Source organism: Aphelocoma coerulescens, chromosome 20 (assembly GCF_041296385.1).
Source record: "Aphelocoma coerulescens isolate FSJ_1873_10779 chromosome 20, UR_Acoe_1.0, whole genome shotgun sequence".
NCBI lineage: Eukaryota > Metazoa > Chordata > Aves > Passeriformes > Corvidae > Aphelocoma > Aphelocoma coerulescens.
Window position 1 is genome coordinate 8,549,749 of NC_091033.1, and position 15,186 is coordinate 8,564,934.

At 64.5% G+C, this 15,186-nt stretch overlaps 2 protein-coding genes across 2 annotated transcripts; one reads left to right on the top strand and one right to left on the bottom strand.

Annotated features, from left to right (window-relative positions):
• Nucleotides 1-461: 461 nt before the first annotated feature.
• On the bottom strand, nt 462-4,418 carry REM1 (RRAD and GEM like GTPase 1). Its single transcript, XM_069034016.1, has 4 exons — nt 3,950-4,418; nt 3,733-3,815; nt 2,521-2,725; nt 462-2,335 (listed from the first exon to the last, which is right to left on the bottom strand). The coding sequence occupies exons 1-4, from the start codon at nt 4,257-4,259 to the stop codon at nt 2,058-2,060; spliced, it is 876 nt and encodes a 291-aa protein (XP_068890117.1). The 5' UTR covers nt 4,260-4,418; the 3' UTR covers nt 462-2,057.
• A 6,143-nt stretch (nt 4,419-10,561) lies between these two features.
• Nucleotides 10,562-14,707, top strand: SOX12 (SRY-box transcription factor 12). Its single transcript, XM_069034438.1, has 2 exons — nt 10,562-11,483; nt 11,579-14,707. The coding sequence occupies exon 1, from the start codon at nt 10,568-10,570 to the stop codon at nt 11,465-11,467; it is 900 nt and encodes a 299-aa protein (XP_068890539.1). The 5' UTR covers nt 10,562-10,567; the 3' UTR covers nt 11,468-11,483; nt 11,579-14,707.
• Nucleotides 14,708-15,186: the final 479 nt, after the last annotated feature.

Here is a 15,186-nt window from a genome sequence, read left to right on the forward strand (position 1 = left end):
GAGGAGCCAGCGGGGTCCCATGGAGGTGGGAGCGAGCAGGGTGGTGGGCACCGGGGCTGGTAGCACTGGGGGCTGGGGGAGATTGTACTAGGGCTGGTGGCCACGCAGGGATGGATGGCATTGGGACCGATGGCCACCCAGGGGCAGATGGCACTGGGATGGCCCCGAGAGCGCTCACTGGAGCAGCCGGTACCATCGAGACCCGGCACCACCTTCCCCAGGGGTGGGCCCAGGCGGTCCCTGGCTCCCTGCCAGCACCTCTTCCTTCCACCCTCCCTCCGTTTCCCAGCGCTTCACCGTGGCCCCCCTTGGCCTCTCCTCCCACTCCTCCCATCCTCCAGCACGGCCGCATTTTTCTGGGTTTGAGCTCATTCTTTCCACTCCCCTCTCTGCTGACTGCCAACTTTCCATCCCATGGCCCCCCTCCCCCGTCTCCTGCCACAGGGAAACACCAGCTGCAGCTGCAGGAGGGACCGGCAGCAGCAAGGAGCCCCTGTCCCTCAGGTGCAGCCCCCAACCCCGGCGTGGCTGATGCTGTGTGAACCACAGCATCGCCTCCAGCAGCACCAGGAATCGGTGTGCCGGGAGCTCCAGGGCAAAGCAGTAGGAGCAGGGCAGCAGCAAGGATGGAACAGCAATGCCATGGGCACTAAGCAGCACAGAAAAAAAATCTGAGCACCCACCTCCCCATTTCTGAGGACAAAGCTTGGGATTTACACATTTGGAGAGGTGAGACTGAGACTCTGAGAGGAGAGACTGTTTTCCCATAGGGACAGGGTGCTGCCCCATCCCAGTGTCCCATTTGTGCCAGCCACAGCCCGTGGTTCCCCACGGTCTGACCACAGAGCGAGTGGAAACTCCCGACCTGCGTAGGAGGGCACCCCGATCCTCCCTGGCATTGAGCCCGGGGTCCTGAGCAGGTTCCCTCATGGAATCCCAGCTGCTGGATGGCAGCACAGCCTAAAAACAACAGGCAAAGCCCACACGGCTCCAGCATTGCCTCCCCGGGTGCCCAGGGTCACTCCCTGCTTGCTGCAGCCAAGCACGTCCCTTCCTGGCTGTGCCATTCCACTCAGCTCCTGCTCCCTGCCCCTTCCCGGGGCACCAGGAGCCACCAAGTGCCCGGCTCCCTGCCCAGGCTGCAGCTCCCACGGTGCTCAGGAGCTTGAAACCTGCAGGTCAGCAGAGCTCAGCCCTTCCCAGAGGCTTTTCCAGAGCTGGGAGGTGCAGGGGTCTTCACAGGGGATGATGGACCACTGGGTGAGGAATTGGTGGTCAAAGGGTGGCCAAAGGAAGCCCTGGGCAGAGGCTCTCCCTGCCCCAAGACATTCCATCTCATGGAGAAGGACCCAGCCAAGGCCTGGCTAGAGCAGGAAGCAGATCCTCAGCCCTGGCCACAGGCAAGGAACGGGGCTTCAATCTGACCATGTGGCTCTGGGATGTGGCTCCCCAGGGCAGGGACCCAGCAGAGAACAGCAGCTCCCTGATGCGGTTTATTCTGCAGATCAAGGGTTTCCCCATCACACCAATACAGAGAGAGCACAGAAACACTGGTGCCAGGGAGACAAAGCCCTGGCACAGCAGGGTCTGGGTGCCAGGTGATGCCTCTGGTGCTCCCCTGCCCCCTCTCCCCAGCCAGGGTCCAGGCTGTCCAAGGTGGACACTGCCACAATGCCCTTGCCAGTCCCTGCTGCCCTGCAAAGGATGGCACTGCGAGCAGGACCTGCCACACTCCTGGTAACCTCCAGCCCTGCTCTGGGGCACAGCCACCCCTCACCTCCAGCTCCGCAGGAGCAGCAGTTATCCAAAATCTCACCACTCCAAGTGCAGGTACCTGTCCCATCCTCCAGTCCATAGACCTGGTCCCACTTATCCCCTCTCCTGGAGGGGAGTGGCTGGATCCAGAGCACCTTTGCATCCCTCAGCACTGGTGAAAACAGCTCCACATCCTCAGCATCACTCCAGCCCTGGCTGAGCTCTCTGCAGAGCCACCAGCCACGCTGCTGGCAGAGAGCAGAGTCCCAGCCAGCCTGTGTGGAGGGACGGGACTGCGGCTCTCAGAGCACAGACAGGTCATGGCAGGACTTGGAGCGGACTTTGAGGGCCACTTTGCTGCTGTTCCTGGCCACCAGCCTGTCGAGGAAATGCCGGGCTCTGCTGGTGAGGCTCTCCTTGTGCTTCTGGCCAGGCGTGGGGTGTGGGTGGGACTTTTTGCCCCCTTGGCGCAGGCGGATCTGCCGCACCACCCCCTCAAAGAGCTCAGCCACGTTGTGCTGCAGAGCCGCCGACGTCTCGATGAACTTGCAGTCAAAGACAGCAGCGCAGGCCTGGCCCTCTGCAAGGGAAGGGCAGGGAGTTGGCAGGGCCCTGCCGGCAACCCCGAGTGCTGTGGGACAGGCACTGCCACATGCATGACAGCAGCTGCACGTCCAGGGACAAGGGGAGAGATGTGGGGGAAGCAGCTGGGCATGAGCCCCCTCAGGAGGTCTCCACTAGCCAGAACCTTCACCCCCTACTCACCTTCTTCGGACACCTCACGGCACCGCACCAGGTCGGTTTTGTTCCCCACCAGGATGATGGGGATGTCCTCGGCCTGGCGCGCGCGGCGCAGTTGGATGCGCAGCTCTGAGGCGCTCTCGAAGCTGTCCCGGTCAGTGACAGAGTAAACGATGATGTAGGCGTTCCCCACCTGCAGGCAGTGGCTGCAGCGCTGGCTCTTCTCACCCTGTCACCACATGGGGAACGAGATGTCACCAATCCGTGGCCGTGACCACTTCCAGGGGACAGCAGAGCACCCTGGCACTGTCAGCGCACCCCACCAGGCCCCACATTGTGGGGAACAGATGCATGACCCTATTAATTAAATGCAAATTAAACGTTTTTGATTTTGAGGGGAGTGTTTGGGAGTTTTCCTCTCTATCAACAACAAACTGGGGCTGTGAGTTCAGCTTGATGTGGGTAGGTGAAGCTGAATCCCCTGGGAATGCCCTGGGACAGTGTGGTGGGTGCTGCACCCCGCGTGATCCAGCACTGCTGGGCAGGGTGGGAATAAGCCACAGCAGAAAAAAAGGGGGCATTGTCGGGGTGTTACAATGCTGGGGCATCTCTGGGCAGTGCAGGTACTTGCCAAACACACCCTCAGTCCATGTGGGTGCTGCACCCCTGTCCACAGCTAGGGCACTGACTCCATCCCCACTCCCGGGGACTCACTGCCTAGTGGCACCTACAGGAATGCAGGGCCCTGGCATGAAGGGAAGGAGGGAGGCACTTGGAGGGAGGCAGTAACAGCAGCACTGGTATTTCTGTCCAGGAGATACCTCATGTGCTGGGCATGAGGAATGCCCCATGCCAGGCTCCCTGGGGCACCGTTGGTCTGTTAAAGCATGTGTTCTGGCTGGCGATACCGACTCGTGGATTTACCCAGTTGGATCCTTCAGCCCCATCCCAAACCATTTCCGTGCAATTTGATGTGGGTTATCTTATCAGCACTCACACCAGCGAGGACACAGCAAGCAGCCTCCCATGCCCGGGGAGGGTGGGCACAGAGCTGGGCAGAGATGTGACCCCAGCCTGTCTTGTCCAGTGTGTATCCCCTGCTCCACGGTGGACAGGGGAGCCCCAGGTTGCCCTTCAAAGTGCTCAGAGGCCCCGAGACAGCGTCTGTGCCCATACAATGTCCCCATAGCACATCCTGGCTCACCGAGCTCCCTCTAACACCCAGCCCCACTGTACCCGCTGCTCTGGCTCCCAGGTGTCCAGCACCAGCAGTGTGGTCTCCTCGCCATCCACGGTCAGCCTGCGCTCGTATGCGGCCCCTGCGGGACATCAGGAGAGCCCGGTCAGTGCCGCACTTCCCAGACAGCCGGGTCCCGGGCTTCTCTCCGCCTCGCCCGTGGGTTTGTCCCATCGTGGGGCCACCCTGCAGCAGATCCCCCCATCAGAAACCCACCTCCGTGCTGGTCCAGCAGGTCCCGCTCTTGGACGCCGGCGAAGAGATTGACCAGGCTGGTCTTCCCCACGCCGGGGTCACCCAGCAGCACCACTCGGTACCGAGGCTCCCTGAGGCTTGGGGAGCCCGAGGAGTCGGGGGACCAGCTGTCGCGGGGGGCCCTGCCGCCCGGCTCGGAGGCCGTGTGGCCGAGCTGGGGGTGACAGGGCTCACCTCGCGAAGTGGCCCCAGAGCCACCCGGCCGCGAGAGCGGGGTGCTGGCCCTCCGCCGCAGCGGGCTCCTGCTCCCGGGCTGCGTGTTCAGGGTCATCCCCGGCTGCAATGGCAGGGGGCCTGTAGGGTGGCAGTGGGTGTCGCCCCGAAGGGCACCCGCACCCGGCAGCCCCCGACCGCGCCGCTGCCGCTCCTGTGGCCGCTCCCGCTCTGAGCCGACGGCAACTCGGGCACAACTTTTCCGAGACACCCGCAGTGCCGTCTGCCCCGGGCTTTAAGCCCCGGGAGGTGGAGCCCCTCGCCGCTCCGATCCCTCCCCCGCCGGACACACCCCCGCCCGCACCGGCCTCGGCCCGGCCCAGCCGCCCTGTCCCGGTCCCCGAGGTCCCCGAGGTGCCGGGGAACGGCGGATTCCCCCGGGACGCGTACCCTCGGTCACGGGGAGCAGCGGTTACATCGGGATTCTGCGGGATGCGCTGCCGCGGGTGGGGGTTCCACCACGCTGCGGTCCTGTGTGGAGCAGGATTACCCCCGTTCCTGGCCGTGGTCTCGCCGCCCCAGGCCCGGTTCCACCAAGTAAGGAGCGAGCCGAGCCTGGTCTGGTCCTGCCCTGCCCAGGAGAGGATGCACTTTTTCAGGACCTAGAAGCCCGGAGCCCGGCTGTGCAGCTCCATCTCCAAGATGCAGTGATGGAACACAAGGCTGCGGCTCTCCTGGCACCGGCAGTAGCAGGAGCTGTTTTTATTTGAACCTGTCTGTTGATCCCAGGCACTGGCAGGACTGTCCCAAACGGTCCCAAACTGTCCCAGTGCGGGCACTGATCTGACCCTACACTGGGTCACCAGTTCAGCCCACACTGGGATGTACTGCAGAGCCTCATGGCACCAGGGCTGGTCCCAGGACATCCTTCATGATCAGAGCACAGCGATGGGGAGGGGAGGAATAACAGCAACACTTTTACTGTGCCATGAAACCACATCAGCAAATGCCCAAGGTGCTGAGCAGGACTGGGGGGAAGAAGGGCTGAAGGCAATGGAGTCAGCTCGGCACCTCATTCAAGCCTGGGCTGCTCCAGGCTCTGGGCAAGGGGCTGGCATCAGACGAGGGACACCTCCTTGGTGGGAATGCTGAGGACCACCCCGGTACCCAGCATGCACCCAAGAGAGGAGAAAGTTAGGAGGGGCAAAGCACAGAGTGGGAATAAGCTGCTGTGCTTTGGCTGTTTCGGTATGAGGAGGACCAGGAGCAGGGTGACGGCTCAGATTGCGCTCAGAGGTGTCCCATTCCCTGCATGGCAGTCCTGTCCTTAGGGGGCACAAGGTGGGTGGAGGGAAGCCTGCCTTGTGTCAGCTGTGCCACCCTCTCTATGTCCCCAGGGTCCTGCACTGGCTCTCAGTGGGGACAGCCCAAATGCTTGTTCTGGGACCCAGGACCATGCAAGCAGCTGGAGGAGCAGGGAAACACTTTAAAACCAGGTGAGGGTAGTAGCCCAGCTCCTGTTTAGTGTAAAAAAGAGCCAAACCTGACCCCCAGGCAACCCAGCAGTATTTTCTCACGCCTCGTGGTCTGCCACAGTCACTGACCTCTCTGCCAACCACCAAAATCAGTTCCAGCCCAAGCCCTCCTCCACCACCCTCAGACCACCCTCTGTATGGCAGGCTCAGCTCTTGCCAGCCTTCCCAGAGCAGCAGAGCCAGACACAACTCCTGGGGCTCTGAGAGGGAAAAGGAATGAATTCAGCCACTCTCATTGTCAGTCCTGAAAGACAAACAGAAGCAGAGAAAGCCTGTTGGAGCAGCGAGGTACATCTGCTTTCTCGCAGTGGGGACAAGCGCGGCAAGCTGGGCTTGCTCAGAGCTGCCTCATCCATCTCCGTCTCTGCCAAGGACAAACTGTGTATCCAGAGTGTCCCAGCATAGGGCTCAGACCTACTGGTGAAATCCACCCAGAGCCCCTGGGAGCAGGAGGATTTTTAAGGAGGGGAAGCTGAAATGCAGATGGGAATGGATACAGGGGGGGTTACCACCCCTCTGGGCTCCACACGCTGCCAGCGACATGCAGGGACCCAGGGAGGGCCAGCACGAGCACTGTGCTCCTCTGCACCCTCACATTCCCAGGCTGAGCAATTTGTGTCTGATTTTGCTCTTTCAAGATGCAAATCCAGTGTCTGGAAGCAAAGAGTTAATTAGTAAAATGAAGGGCTGGTGATGTCGTGTGAAAAGTTGCAGGGAGGTCAGTGGGAAAGGGCTGAGGATGGTGGAGAGGGCTCTGGCACAGGCTCCCGCTTGTCAGGGCGGGTAAGCACCAAATGCCTGACTTGTGATGTTACAGAAACTTTCCACTTGGGCCTTCCTGCTATTTTTAACTCTCCTCCCATCCACCCTCAGTAACCCCAGCCCCACCAGCTGCTGAGGCTAATTAATTCCCCTTTTTTCATAATTTTTTTAAACAGAAAAAAAATAAGTTCCACTAATCTATCACACAGCCACTCGCCTCCTCCCTCCTGACATGTTCCAGGCTTTCCTCCTCCTTCAGCTTGTGCCTCCATAGCTACAGCAATACCTGTCTTCCAGCTAAAACCCAGACCCGGGTGCAGGAGATCCAGTACCCCTTGACACCCACACCGCTGCTGCTCTGCTGGGAGAGTGGCTGCCCAACAGGGTGATATTTTCATGAAAAATAATCCCTGTGTGCACCTGGGGAGCAGGAGCTGGGACACGCCAGGAAGGAATGACCCCACGAGCAGGCCCCCCTGAGCACAGGTTGCCGTGTGTCACAGGGCTCTCCCCCCCCCGGCAGGCTGATGGGAAGATCATCCCCACAGAGTAAATGGGATTCATTCTCAGGAATGGAATTGTTTGACATTTGTAAGATCAACACAGTGTCTTCAACCGAGGATGGAAAGCAAAGGTAACACGACTGTACAGACTCATTTCACAGTGATGTGAGCAACTAGCTTCCCAGATTATTTTCCATTGTTTTTTCTATGTCCTGGAGTTCTGCCCTCACTGTGTCCAGCCAGTTCTGACAGCAGGTCTGCACCACTGCCTTCATCCTCTGCACAGGGAGAAATCCAGTCACTGCTCATTCCTCAGAGCTGGGAAATGTCCCCTTGCACCAACCCTGACCTTACCCTCAGGCACTTCTGCTTGCACTGGCAGCACGGAGGAATCTGTCACCGTGCCTGGTGCCACTCCACACAGGAGCGGCTCTGGGAAGCAGAGCGGTGCTCCAGCAGCCAGCTGGAGCCAGGGACAGTATGAAGGAATGGATTTAGTAGGCTGTTGCAGGAGTGATACTGCTACCGATCTATGGAGAACCCCTCCCAGCTGGCTCTTTTGTCCCTTTGGCAGCCACTGTGCCTCCTGGGACAGCCCTACATCCCATTGATCCTCATCATCCTCTGCCCCCCGGGGACCCCCGGACCCCATGGCCCCCGGGAACCCCTCTTCGCTAAGGCTCCTGGGGATGCCCCGTACCCCCCGAAACCTGAGCCGGTCCCCACGGCGACAGCGGGCGGGCCCGGGGACCGGGCGGGGCCCACGCTCACGGGAACGGGCGGAAGGGACGCCCCCTGCCGGCTCCGCCCCGGCACCGCACCGGGACCGGATCCACCGGGCGGGGTCTGGGTTCCCGGGACTGGAAGAAGCTGTGGCAGCCCGAGCAGCCCGGCGGGACTGGCCCCGGGGGGCGGGGACTCGGCTGCTTGCGGGGCGGCCGGGGCCGGGAGGGAGCAGAGGAACGGCTGTCCCGGGGAGCCTGGGTGCACGGGATCAACGGGGATGGGCAGCCGCCTCCGGCCCCGCAGAGCTGCTCGACGCCACGGGCGTCCCGTGCTAATGCACACCCACCCGGTCCTGCCGGCGGAATGGCAGCGAAGACCGGAGGTGTGTGGAAGAGGCCGAGCAGCTGCCCCGTGCGAGGGCCATGCGTGTGACCGGTGCCGGCCATGACCTCCGCCTATACCGAGCGGGAACGGCTCGGGGAGGCGCCGCTCGCGGGCCCGGTGCAAAGCCGCGCTGGAGGACTGTCTGATGTTACCCGCGCGGCGGGGGCTTCGGGACGGCGTGGGGAGCGCCCGGGGCTGTGGGCCGGGCCGGGGGGACGGCAGGCACCGGGGCAGACCCCGGTGTCCCGGCTGGCCGCAATGTCGGGGCAGCCGGCAGGTGCGGGACAGGCCACAGTTCCCGCTTAGAGCGCAGGACGGCGACAGCCCGTGGTGCCCGGCCGGTCGCGGTGCCCGCTCGGGTCGGGCGCGGCTCCCCTGTCACCACAGCAACTGGCGGCGGCGGCGCAGCCAATGGGCGCGGGCCCCGGCGGGCCCGCGCGCGGCGGCGGCAGCCAATGGGCGCGGCCCCCGGCGGGCAGCCCGCGGTCTCCGGGGCAACAGCGCCGCCGCCGCCGCCCCATTGGTGCCGCCCTGCGGAGGGGGCGGGGCCCGGCCGGGGGCGTGGCCCCGCTCGTGGCACCGGGGAGCCGCGTGTCCGCCTCGTGGGCAGCGCGTTCCGCGCCCGGCGCTCCCCTCCCCGCCGGGGGCCGACCCCAGGGAGACGCCGCTGACATGGGTGGCGGGGACACGTCCACGAAGGCGTCGGTGTTCCCACATGGCGTGTCGCCGAGCGGTGCAGGCCCTAGTGGGCGGTCCGGGGACTGTTCCGGGCCAGGGCTCTGGCGAGGCGACCGGGAACAGTGGGTGTCCCGGGAGCCCGGCGGGCCTGCAGGGCAGGGGTCAAGCGCAGCATTCCGGGGTAATACTCGGTGTCCCGGCCGGTCACACCCGTGCAAAGGCTCCCGCGAGGGGTGTAGGTGCTCCCGAGGGTGCGCGTGTCAGGGTCACCGGGGACATCGGGGTGCCTAGACTGGGGGAGCAGCGGATTACTGGCAGGAGCTGGAGCATCCTCGGTACCTGAGGGCACAGAGAGGTACCGGCGTACCAGGATGCTTGTCTGAAGGTACCGGGTGTCACCGGGGGTTCTGTGCTGTCCAGGTGGGGGTACTGGGGGCTGCCGAGTTGCATCGGTATGGGAGGCATCGGCGTGCCGGGTTACCGGGGGGTAGCGGGGCGTGCCGTGTCTACTGGGGGGGTAGTGGGAGTACCGGGAAGAGCAGGGGTACCGGGGCGTGCCGGGTAGCCGGGCGGTACCGGGGGTACCGAGGGGTGCCGGGTAGCCGGGCGGTACCGGCGGTACCGGGGCGCGCCTGGTAGCCGGGCGGTACCGGGGGTACCGAGGGGTGCCGGGTAGCCGGGCGGTACCGGCGGTACCGGGTAGCCGGGCGGTACCGGGGGTACCGAGGGGTGCCGGGTAGCCGGGCGGTACCGGCGGTACCGGGTAGCCGGGCGGTACCGGGGGTACCGAGGGGTGCCGGGTAGCCGGGCGGTACCGGCGGTACCGGGGGTGCCGGGTAGCCAGGCGGTACCGGCGGTACCGGGTAGCCGGGCGGTACCGGGGGTACCGAGGGGTGCCGGGTAGCCGGGCGGTACCGGCGGTACCGGGGGTGCCGGGTAGCCAGGCGGTACCGGCGGTACCGGGTAGCCGGGCGGTACCGGCGGTACCGGGGCGTGCCACCCTGCCATTCTCTCCAGCAACCCCTCTCGGCGGGCGCCCATTGGCTGAGCGGGATCTGCCCCCCCGCGCCGCGGCCAATGGGCGGCGGGGGGCGGGGCCCCATTGACAGACCCGGCGCGGCGGTGTTTACCGGGGCGGCGGGGGCGGGGCGGCCGCGGCTATAAGAGCGGCACCGGGGGGCGTGCGGCTCCCGGGCTGCCCGCACCGCCCCCGCGCACCCCCGACCCGCACCCGGACCCGCACCCGGACCCGCCGCAGCCACCCCACGCCGTTTCCGACAGAAGCATCCGCCGACTTAACCGGGGAGGCATCACCGGGGCGGCGGGGAGCGGAGCAACCCCGGGGCGGAGCCCTCGCGGCGTGCAGCATCCCCGGGCAGTGCGGAGCATCCCCGAGCCGGTACAGAACATCCCGGAACATCCTCGAGTCGGCGCCGAACATCCCCGGGTTGGTGCGGAGCATCTCCGAGACGGTACAGAGCATCCCGGAGCATCCTCAGACCGGTACCGAGCACCCTCGAGGTGCTACAGAGCATTCCGAAGCATCCTCGGACCGGTGCAGAGCATCCCGGGACAAGGACCGCTGCAGAGCGTCTCCGAGCCGGAGACCACCGGGCCGTCCCGGGACCCCTCCGGAGCATTGCCGCGGCCGCCGCCCCGGCGGAGCCGGCCCCGCCGTGCGCCCCCGGGCCCCGTCGCGGCCGCCTGCGCCCCGCCCCGCCGCCGCCCGCTCCGCACAATGGGGGCGGCGCGGCGCGGCGCGTAGCGGCGGGCAGGGAGGCGGCGGCGGGAGGGGAGGAGGAAGAGGCGGAGGCGGCGGCGGGGTACCCGGCTCCGGGATGGTGCAGCGCGGCCCGCGGGGCCGGGGCGCGGAGGCTCGGCGGGAGCCCTGCGCCCCACTGCCCGCCCGTGACACCGAGCCCGCCTGGTGCAAGACGCCGAGCGGGCACATCAAGCGGCCCATGAACGCCTTCATGGTGTGGTCCCAGCACGAGCGCCGCAAGATCATGGACCAGTGGCCCGACATGCACAACGCCGAGATCTCCAAGCGCCTGGGCCGACGCTGGCAGCTCCTCCACGACTCCGAGAAGATCCCCTTTGTCAGGGAGGCCGAGCGCCTGCGCCTCAAGCACATGGCTGACTACCCCGACTACAAGTACCGGCCTCGGAAAAAGGGCAAGGTGGGCACCGGCGCAGCCCGTCCGCGGCTCCCAGTGAAGATCAAACCCTCCGTGTTGGGCCGTGTCTCAGCCAGCCGAAGGCAGCCCGCCAAGCTGCCCACCGGCCCCGACACCCCGCAGGAGCCCGCAACAGAGGTGCCCGCTGAGGACAGCCCTGTGGTGCCTGGCACGGCTGCCTGGCACCCGGCACCCGACGGGGAGCACAGCCCCCAGGAGCCCCCTGCACCCCTGAGCCCTACCACACCCTGCCCGGAGCCAGGGAGGTCCCCAGAGAGCGGGTCCCCCTCTCCCATGTCGGCTGGGTCCCCTCCCTCTTCCTTCAGCTCCTCCGACGAGGAGCTGGAGGAAGAGCTGCTGGGGATCCTGCCCGGGCGGGCGCCTGCCAGCGCCACCTGTGGTGCCCTGGACTGGTCCGTCTTCGACAAGGACCACGACCTCTTCCCGCGGGGAGGCTCCTCGCACTTCGAGTTCCCGGACTATTGCACGCCCGAGGTGACGGAGATGATAGCAGGGGACTGGCTCATGTCCAGCATCTCGGACTTGGTCTTTACCTACTGAGTACCACGCTCTGCAGGTAACGCTCAATTTTATTTTCACCCACAATCAGGTCATATCAAAAAACAACCCAGGAAAAAAACAAACAAACCGAAACCAGCTGTTTACATGCAGGAATCAGGTATTTTGCCTTGAAGCTGCTGGAAGGCAGAGCCCCTGCTCCCCCGCCCCCTGGCACGCACCCATTCTTCATCCGTCTGTCTGTCCGACTGTCGCCTCGTGCCCGCAGGACGCATGGCTGCCCGCCGCGGTTATTTGCCCATGAAATGCATCTCATCGGGTTTTCATTGTCACACCCGGCCGCTTCCCCCCATGGCCCCGGCGCTGACAGCCATGGCTGCTCCTGGCCGCTCCCATCTCTGCCAGCACCGTGTGCCCTCCCGCTCTCCAGGAAGCAGGAGCATCCATGCCACCCCAGCTCTTGGTGCCCACCCCACCTTCCCCATCCCTTGGAGAATGGCTGATTCCGTTTGGTTTTTGACTGCATTGAACGCATGGCTTCAATTTTCTCCTCTTCCTCTTTTGCAACCCTTGGGGAGGGATGCCGAGCCATGCCAAACTGTCCCTTCCCAACTCCCTATTTTGTGAGGGGTCCCTGGCTTGGGGGGTTCAGAGTCCCACAGCAGTGTCTCCTTCCGTGTGGCATGTGCTCCCCGCCACTCGCTTTGGGTAGAGTGAAGTTGCACACACGTGACGAGCACGTGGGCGCGGGAGGCTGTGTTGTTTCTTTCGCCAGGCAGTTGTGCAGGGAAAGCTGTGCCACGGAGGGAGCCCGTGTCCGGAGTCACCCCAAAATTGTATGGGGACGAGCCCTTCCCTAAGCAGCCAGCCCTCATTTTAACCTAGGAGCCTGTGCCTGTGCAGGACCTGCTCTGCGTTGGCTGACCTTGGCCAGCGTAGCCAGGTCTCACTGTGCCCGGCCGTGGCGTGTCGTGCTGCCGGGATGGCAGGGAGCAGCATGGAAGGGCAGGGTGGCAGGGAAGGCCAGCTGTGGAAAATCTGCCTTAAGCAACCACACAAACTGGTCCAAGAGCAGCTGCAGCCAGTGCTGGTGGGCGTGTGGGGTATGGGTGATGCTCTGACGCAGAGCTCCTCCACACAGCACCACTCTGGGCTCTGCTGCCGGCCACGCCAAGAGCAGGAACATGCTGGCAGGGAAGATGCTGCTGCAGCGGCTCCTCCAGCTGGGATTTTCTTTGCTTTTCCTAATGGCTCCTGCCTGCAACAGCCGCCTCCTCCCACTGCCGGGAGCACGTGGCTGCAGTGCTGGCTCGGCAGCTGCCGCAGGCTGTGGTTGGGGGGGCAGGGGCTGCGCTCTGGTACAGCTGTGCTGGGTGGGGACCCCACACGTCCCTGGGGACGTGGTCATGGCTGGGGCTGGCAGCATCTGTAGGAGCTGTACTGGGCTCGGTGGCAACCGCTGCTTGAAGCAGCCCTTGCAGTCCCTCATGACCCCGATTCCCCAGGGGTCTGTGTTTGGAGGGGGCCCCTCAGAACCTTCCCGGCCAGTGGGGTGCTGGCGGCAGTGGAGCACCTGCTGCCTGGGACTCTGCCTCCCTGTTTTGGGGCTGACAGTTCCCCCAGTCACAGGCTACCCCGTGCCTGCCCCTTGCTGTCAGGCTGGACTGAGCCATGACCAGGGGAAGGACATCCCCCTCTCATGTCCTGGCATCCCCTGAGGTTGCCTCCGAGTAGGTGTCTGGCCCTGCTGCTGGTGGCCCTGGCTCAGCCATGGGGATAGGCACTGCAGTGCAGGGAGAGGTGTGTCCCCAGGCCCTTTGCAGGGATGCTTGATGTCCCCCAGCCCAGTCCCTGGGGGCCTCTCGAGGCCCCCCGCGATGGTCAACCATCAGCAGTGTAGATGTGTCGGTGTGTAGCGGTAGCTGTGCGTGTGTGTTGGCATTAGCCACGGTGTTTCGGTACCCCCGTGCGGGTGCCAGCCTGCGGAGCCAGGCGGGCATCACGCATCAGACACGTGTTCCCTGGATAGAGCGCGTCGTCTTCTCTGCGTCCCCTCCCTCCCCGGCCATCCCCCACCGGATCCAGTCCCGCCCCCAAAAGGTGGAAAAGCCAAATAAGCGCCGGGACAGCCGTGATTCTGGCAGCCTGCTCCCACCTCACCGCCGCCTCGGGGGGACTCTGCCTTCCCACCCCCTAGGCAGCCCCGCGCCAGGAGCATCTGAAGCCCCCTCCCATGTGTGAGCCGGGTTTGGGGTTCCCGTGGGGTCCAGCGGCCCCAGAGCTCTCTGACACACACAGATCTCACCCAGCACCTCGGTGCCTTCTTGGGGTGCACAGCCACCCCGTGCTGTGGCCAGGGGTTTTCAGGGAGGGCAACGAGGCTGACGGTCACCTGCCCTCCATCCCTGTCCATGGGGAAGCCAAAGCCCCCAGGTACCAGCAAGGCCTGAGGCCACACTGAGGGTCTCGCATCACATGTGTGCTTTGCTGACCCTGGAGCTCAGGGCTCAGCTTCCATTCCTAGGGAGGACACGGGTTCCAGTGGTCCCCTATGTGCTGTGCATCACCCTTGAGCCAGGGTGATCCCTCCACAGACTGTCAGGCGAAATATTTCCTCAGGAGCAGGTTCTGGGTCAGTGCCAGAACTGGAGCCAGCGCCGGGGTCCCCTGCCCTGGCCGCAAGCACAACATCATCCGCTTTGTCCCTGTCCCCACCCCTGTCCCCCTCCTCGAGTTTCGCCGGGTGTGTTTGTCAGGGAGAACCGTCGTGGACAGTGGTGGATTTTCTGTGCCGTGTGGTTGTAGTGCTTAGAGACCCCCCCAGCGTGCGGCCCCCTCCCGCTGCGCCCCCGCTGCCCGGTGCTGGCTGGCATGCGTGTGCGAGCGTGTGTGCGTGCGCGTGCGACATCCCGTCATCACTCCAGACAAAGCGAATAATAATAATAATAGTAATAATAAATAATAAAAATAAACCAAACCTCTCTCAGGAAGCAGCTGCCCTGGTGGCGGCCGAGCGGGCCGGGGGTCCCCGGAGCTGGTGGGGCCCCGGCGCAGCCTGCAGACGGGTGCCAGCGCTCGGGGTCACCTTTGTAGTGTTGTGTTAGTGAAGGGTCCCTGTGTCTGTTACCGTGGAGAAACAGGATTTTAGCCGAGGGGCAGTGACGACCCCATCTGGGCCCGTCTCGGGCGTGTGACACGGCTGGCCCTTGCTCTGTGGAACCTCGGCGAACAATTATCCTGACTGTTGTGATTATGGAATAAAGTGTGTTGGTCTGCTCCCCACGGCTCCGGCTCCTTCTGTGCTGCCTCACTCCTCTCAGGGGAATTTGGGGTTCCCAGGGCTATGTGAGGTCCCCAGGGAGATGTGGGAGTCCCAATGGCCAGCATCCCTAGCATGTCCGTTCCCACCCTGAACCCCGGTTCCTATGGGCTCTCCCATACTGGGGAGGTTCTCCCTCATCAGTCGATGTGGGCTGGGCGTCCCTGGGAGCAGTGTGAGCATGTGCACGTATGTGCACGTATGTGCCCGTGCATATGCAGCCCCTGGCCCCACCCGTGTGTGTGTGTGGGCAATCCCGGCACCGCCCCCGACTCCGTTCAGCCAGGGGGAGGGGACCGAGGGTAATAAACGGAGGGGGAGGGGACCGGGGGTACTAATCCAGACCCACAGGAGGGCCAAGGGGGGGCCACGAGGTCACGCGCCACTTGCATCACACCCAGACCCCCGCCCCCAGTCTCGCCGCAGCTGTTGCCACGGCAAC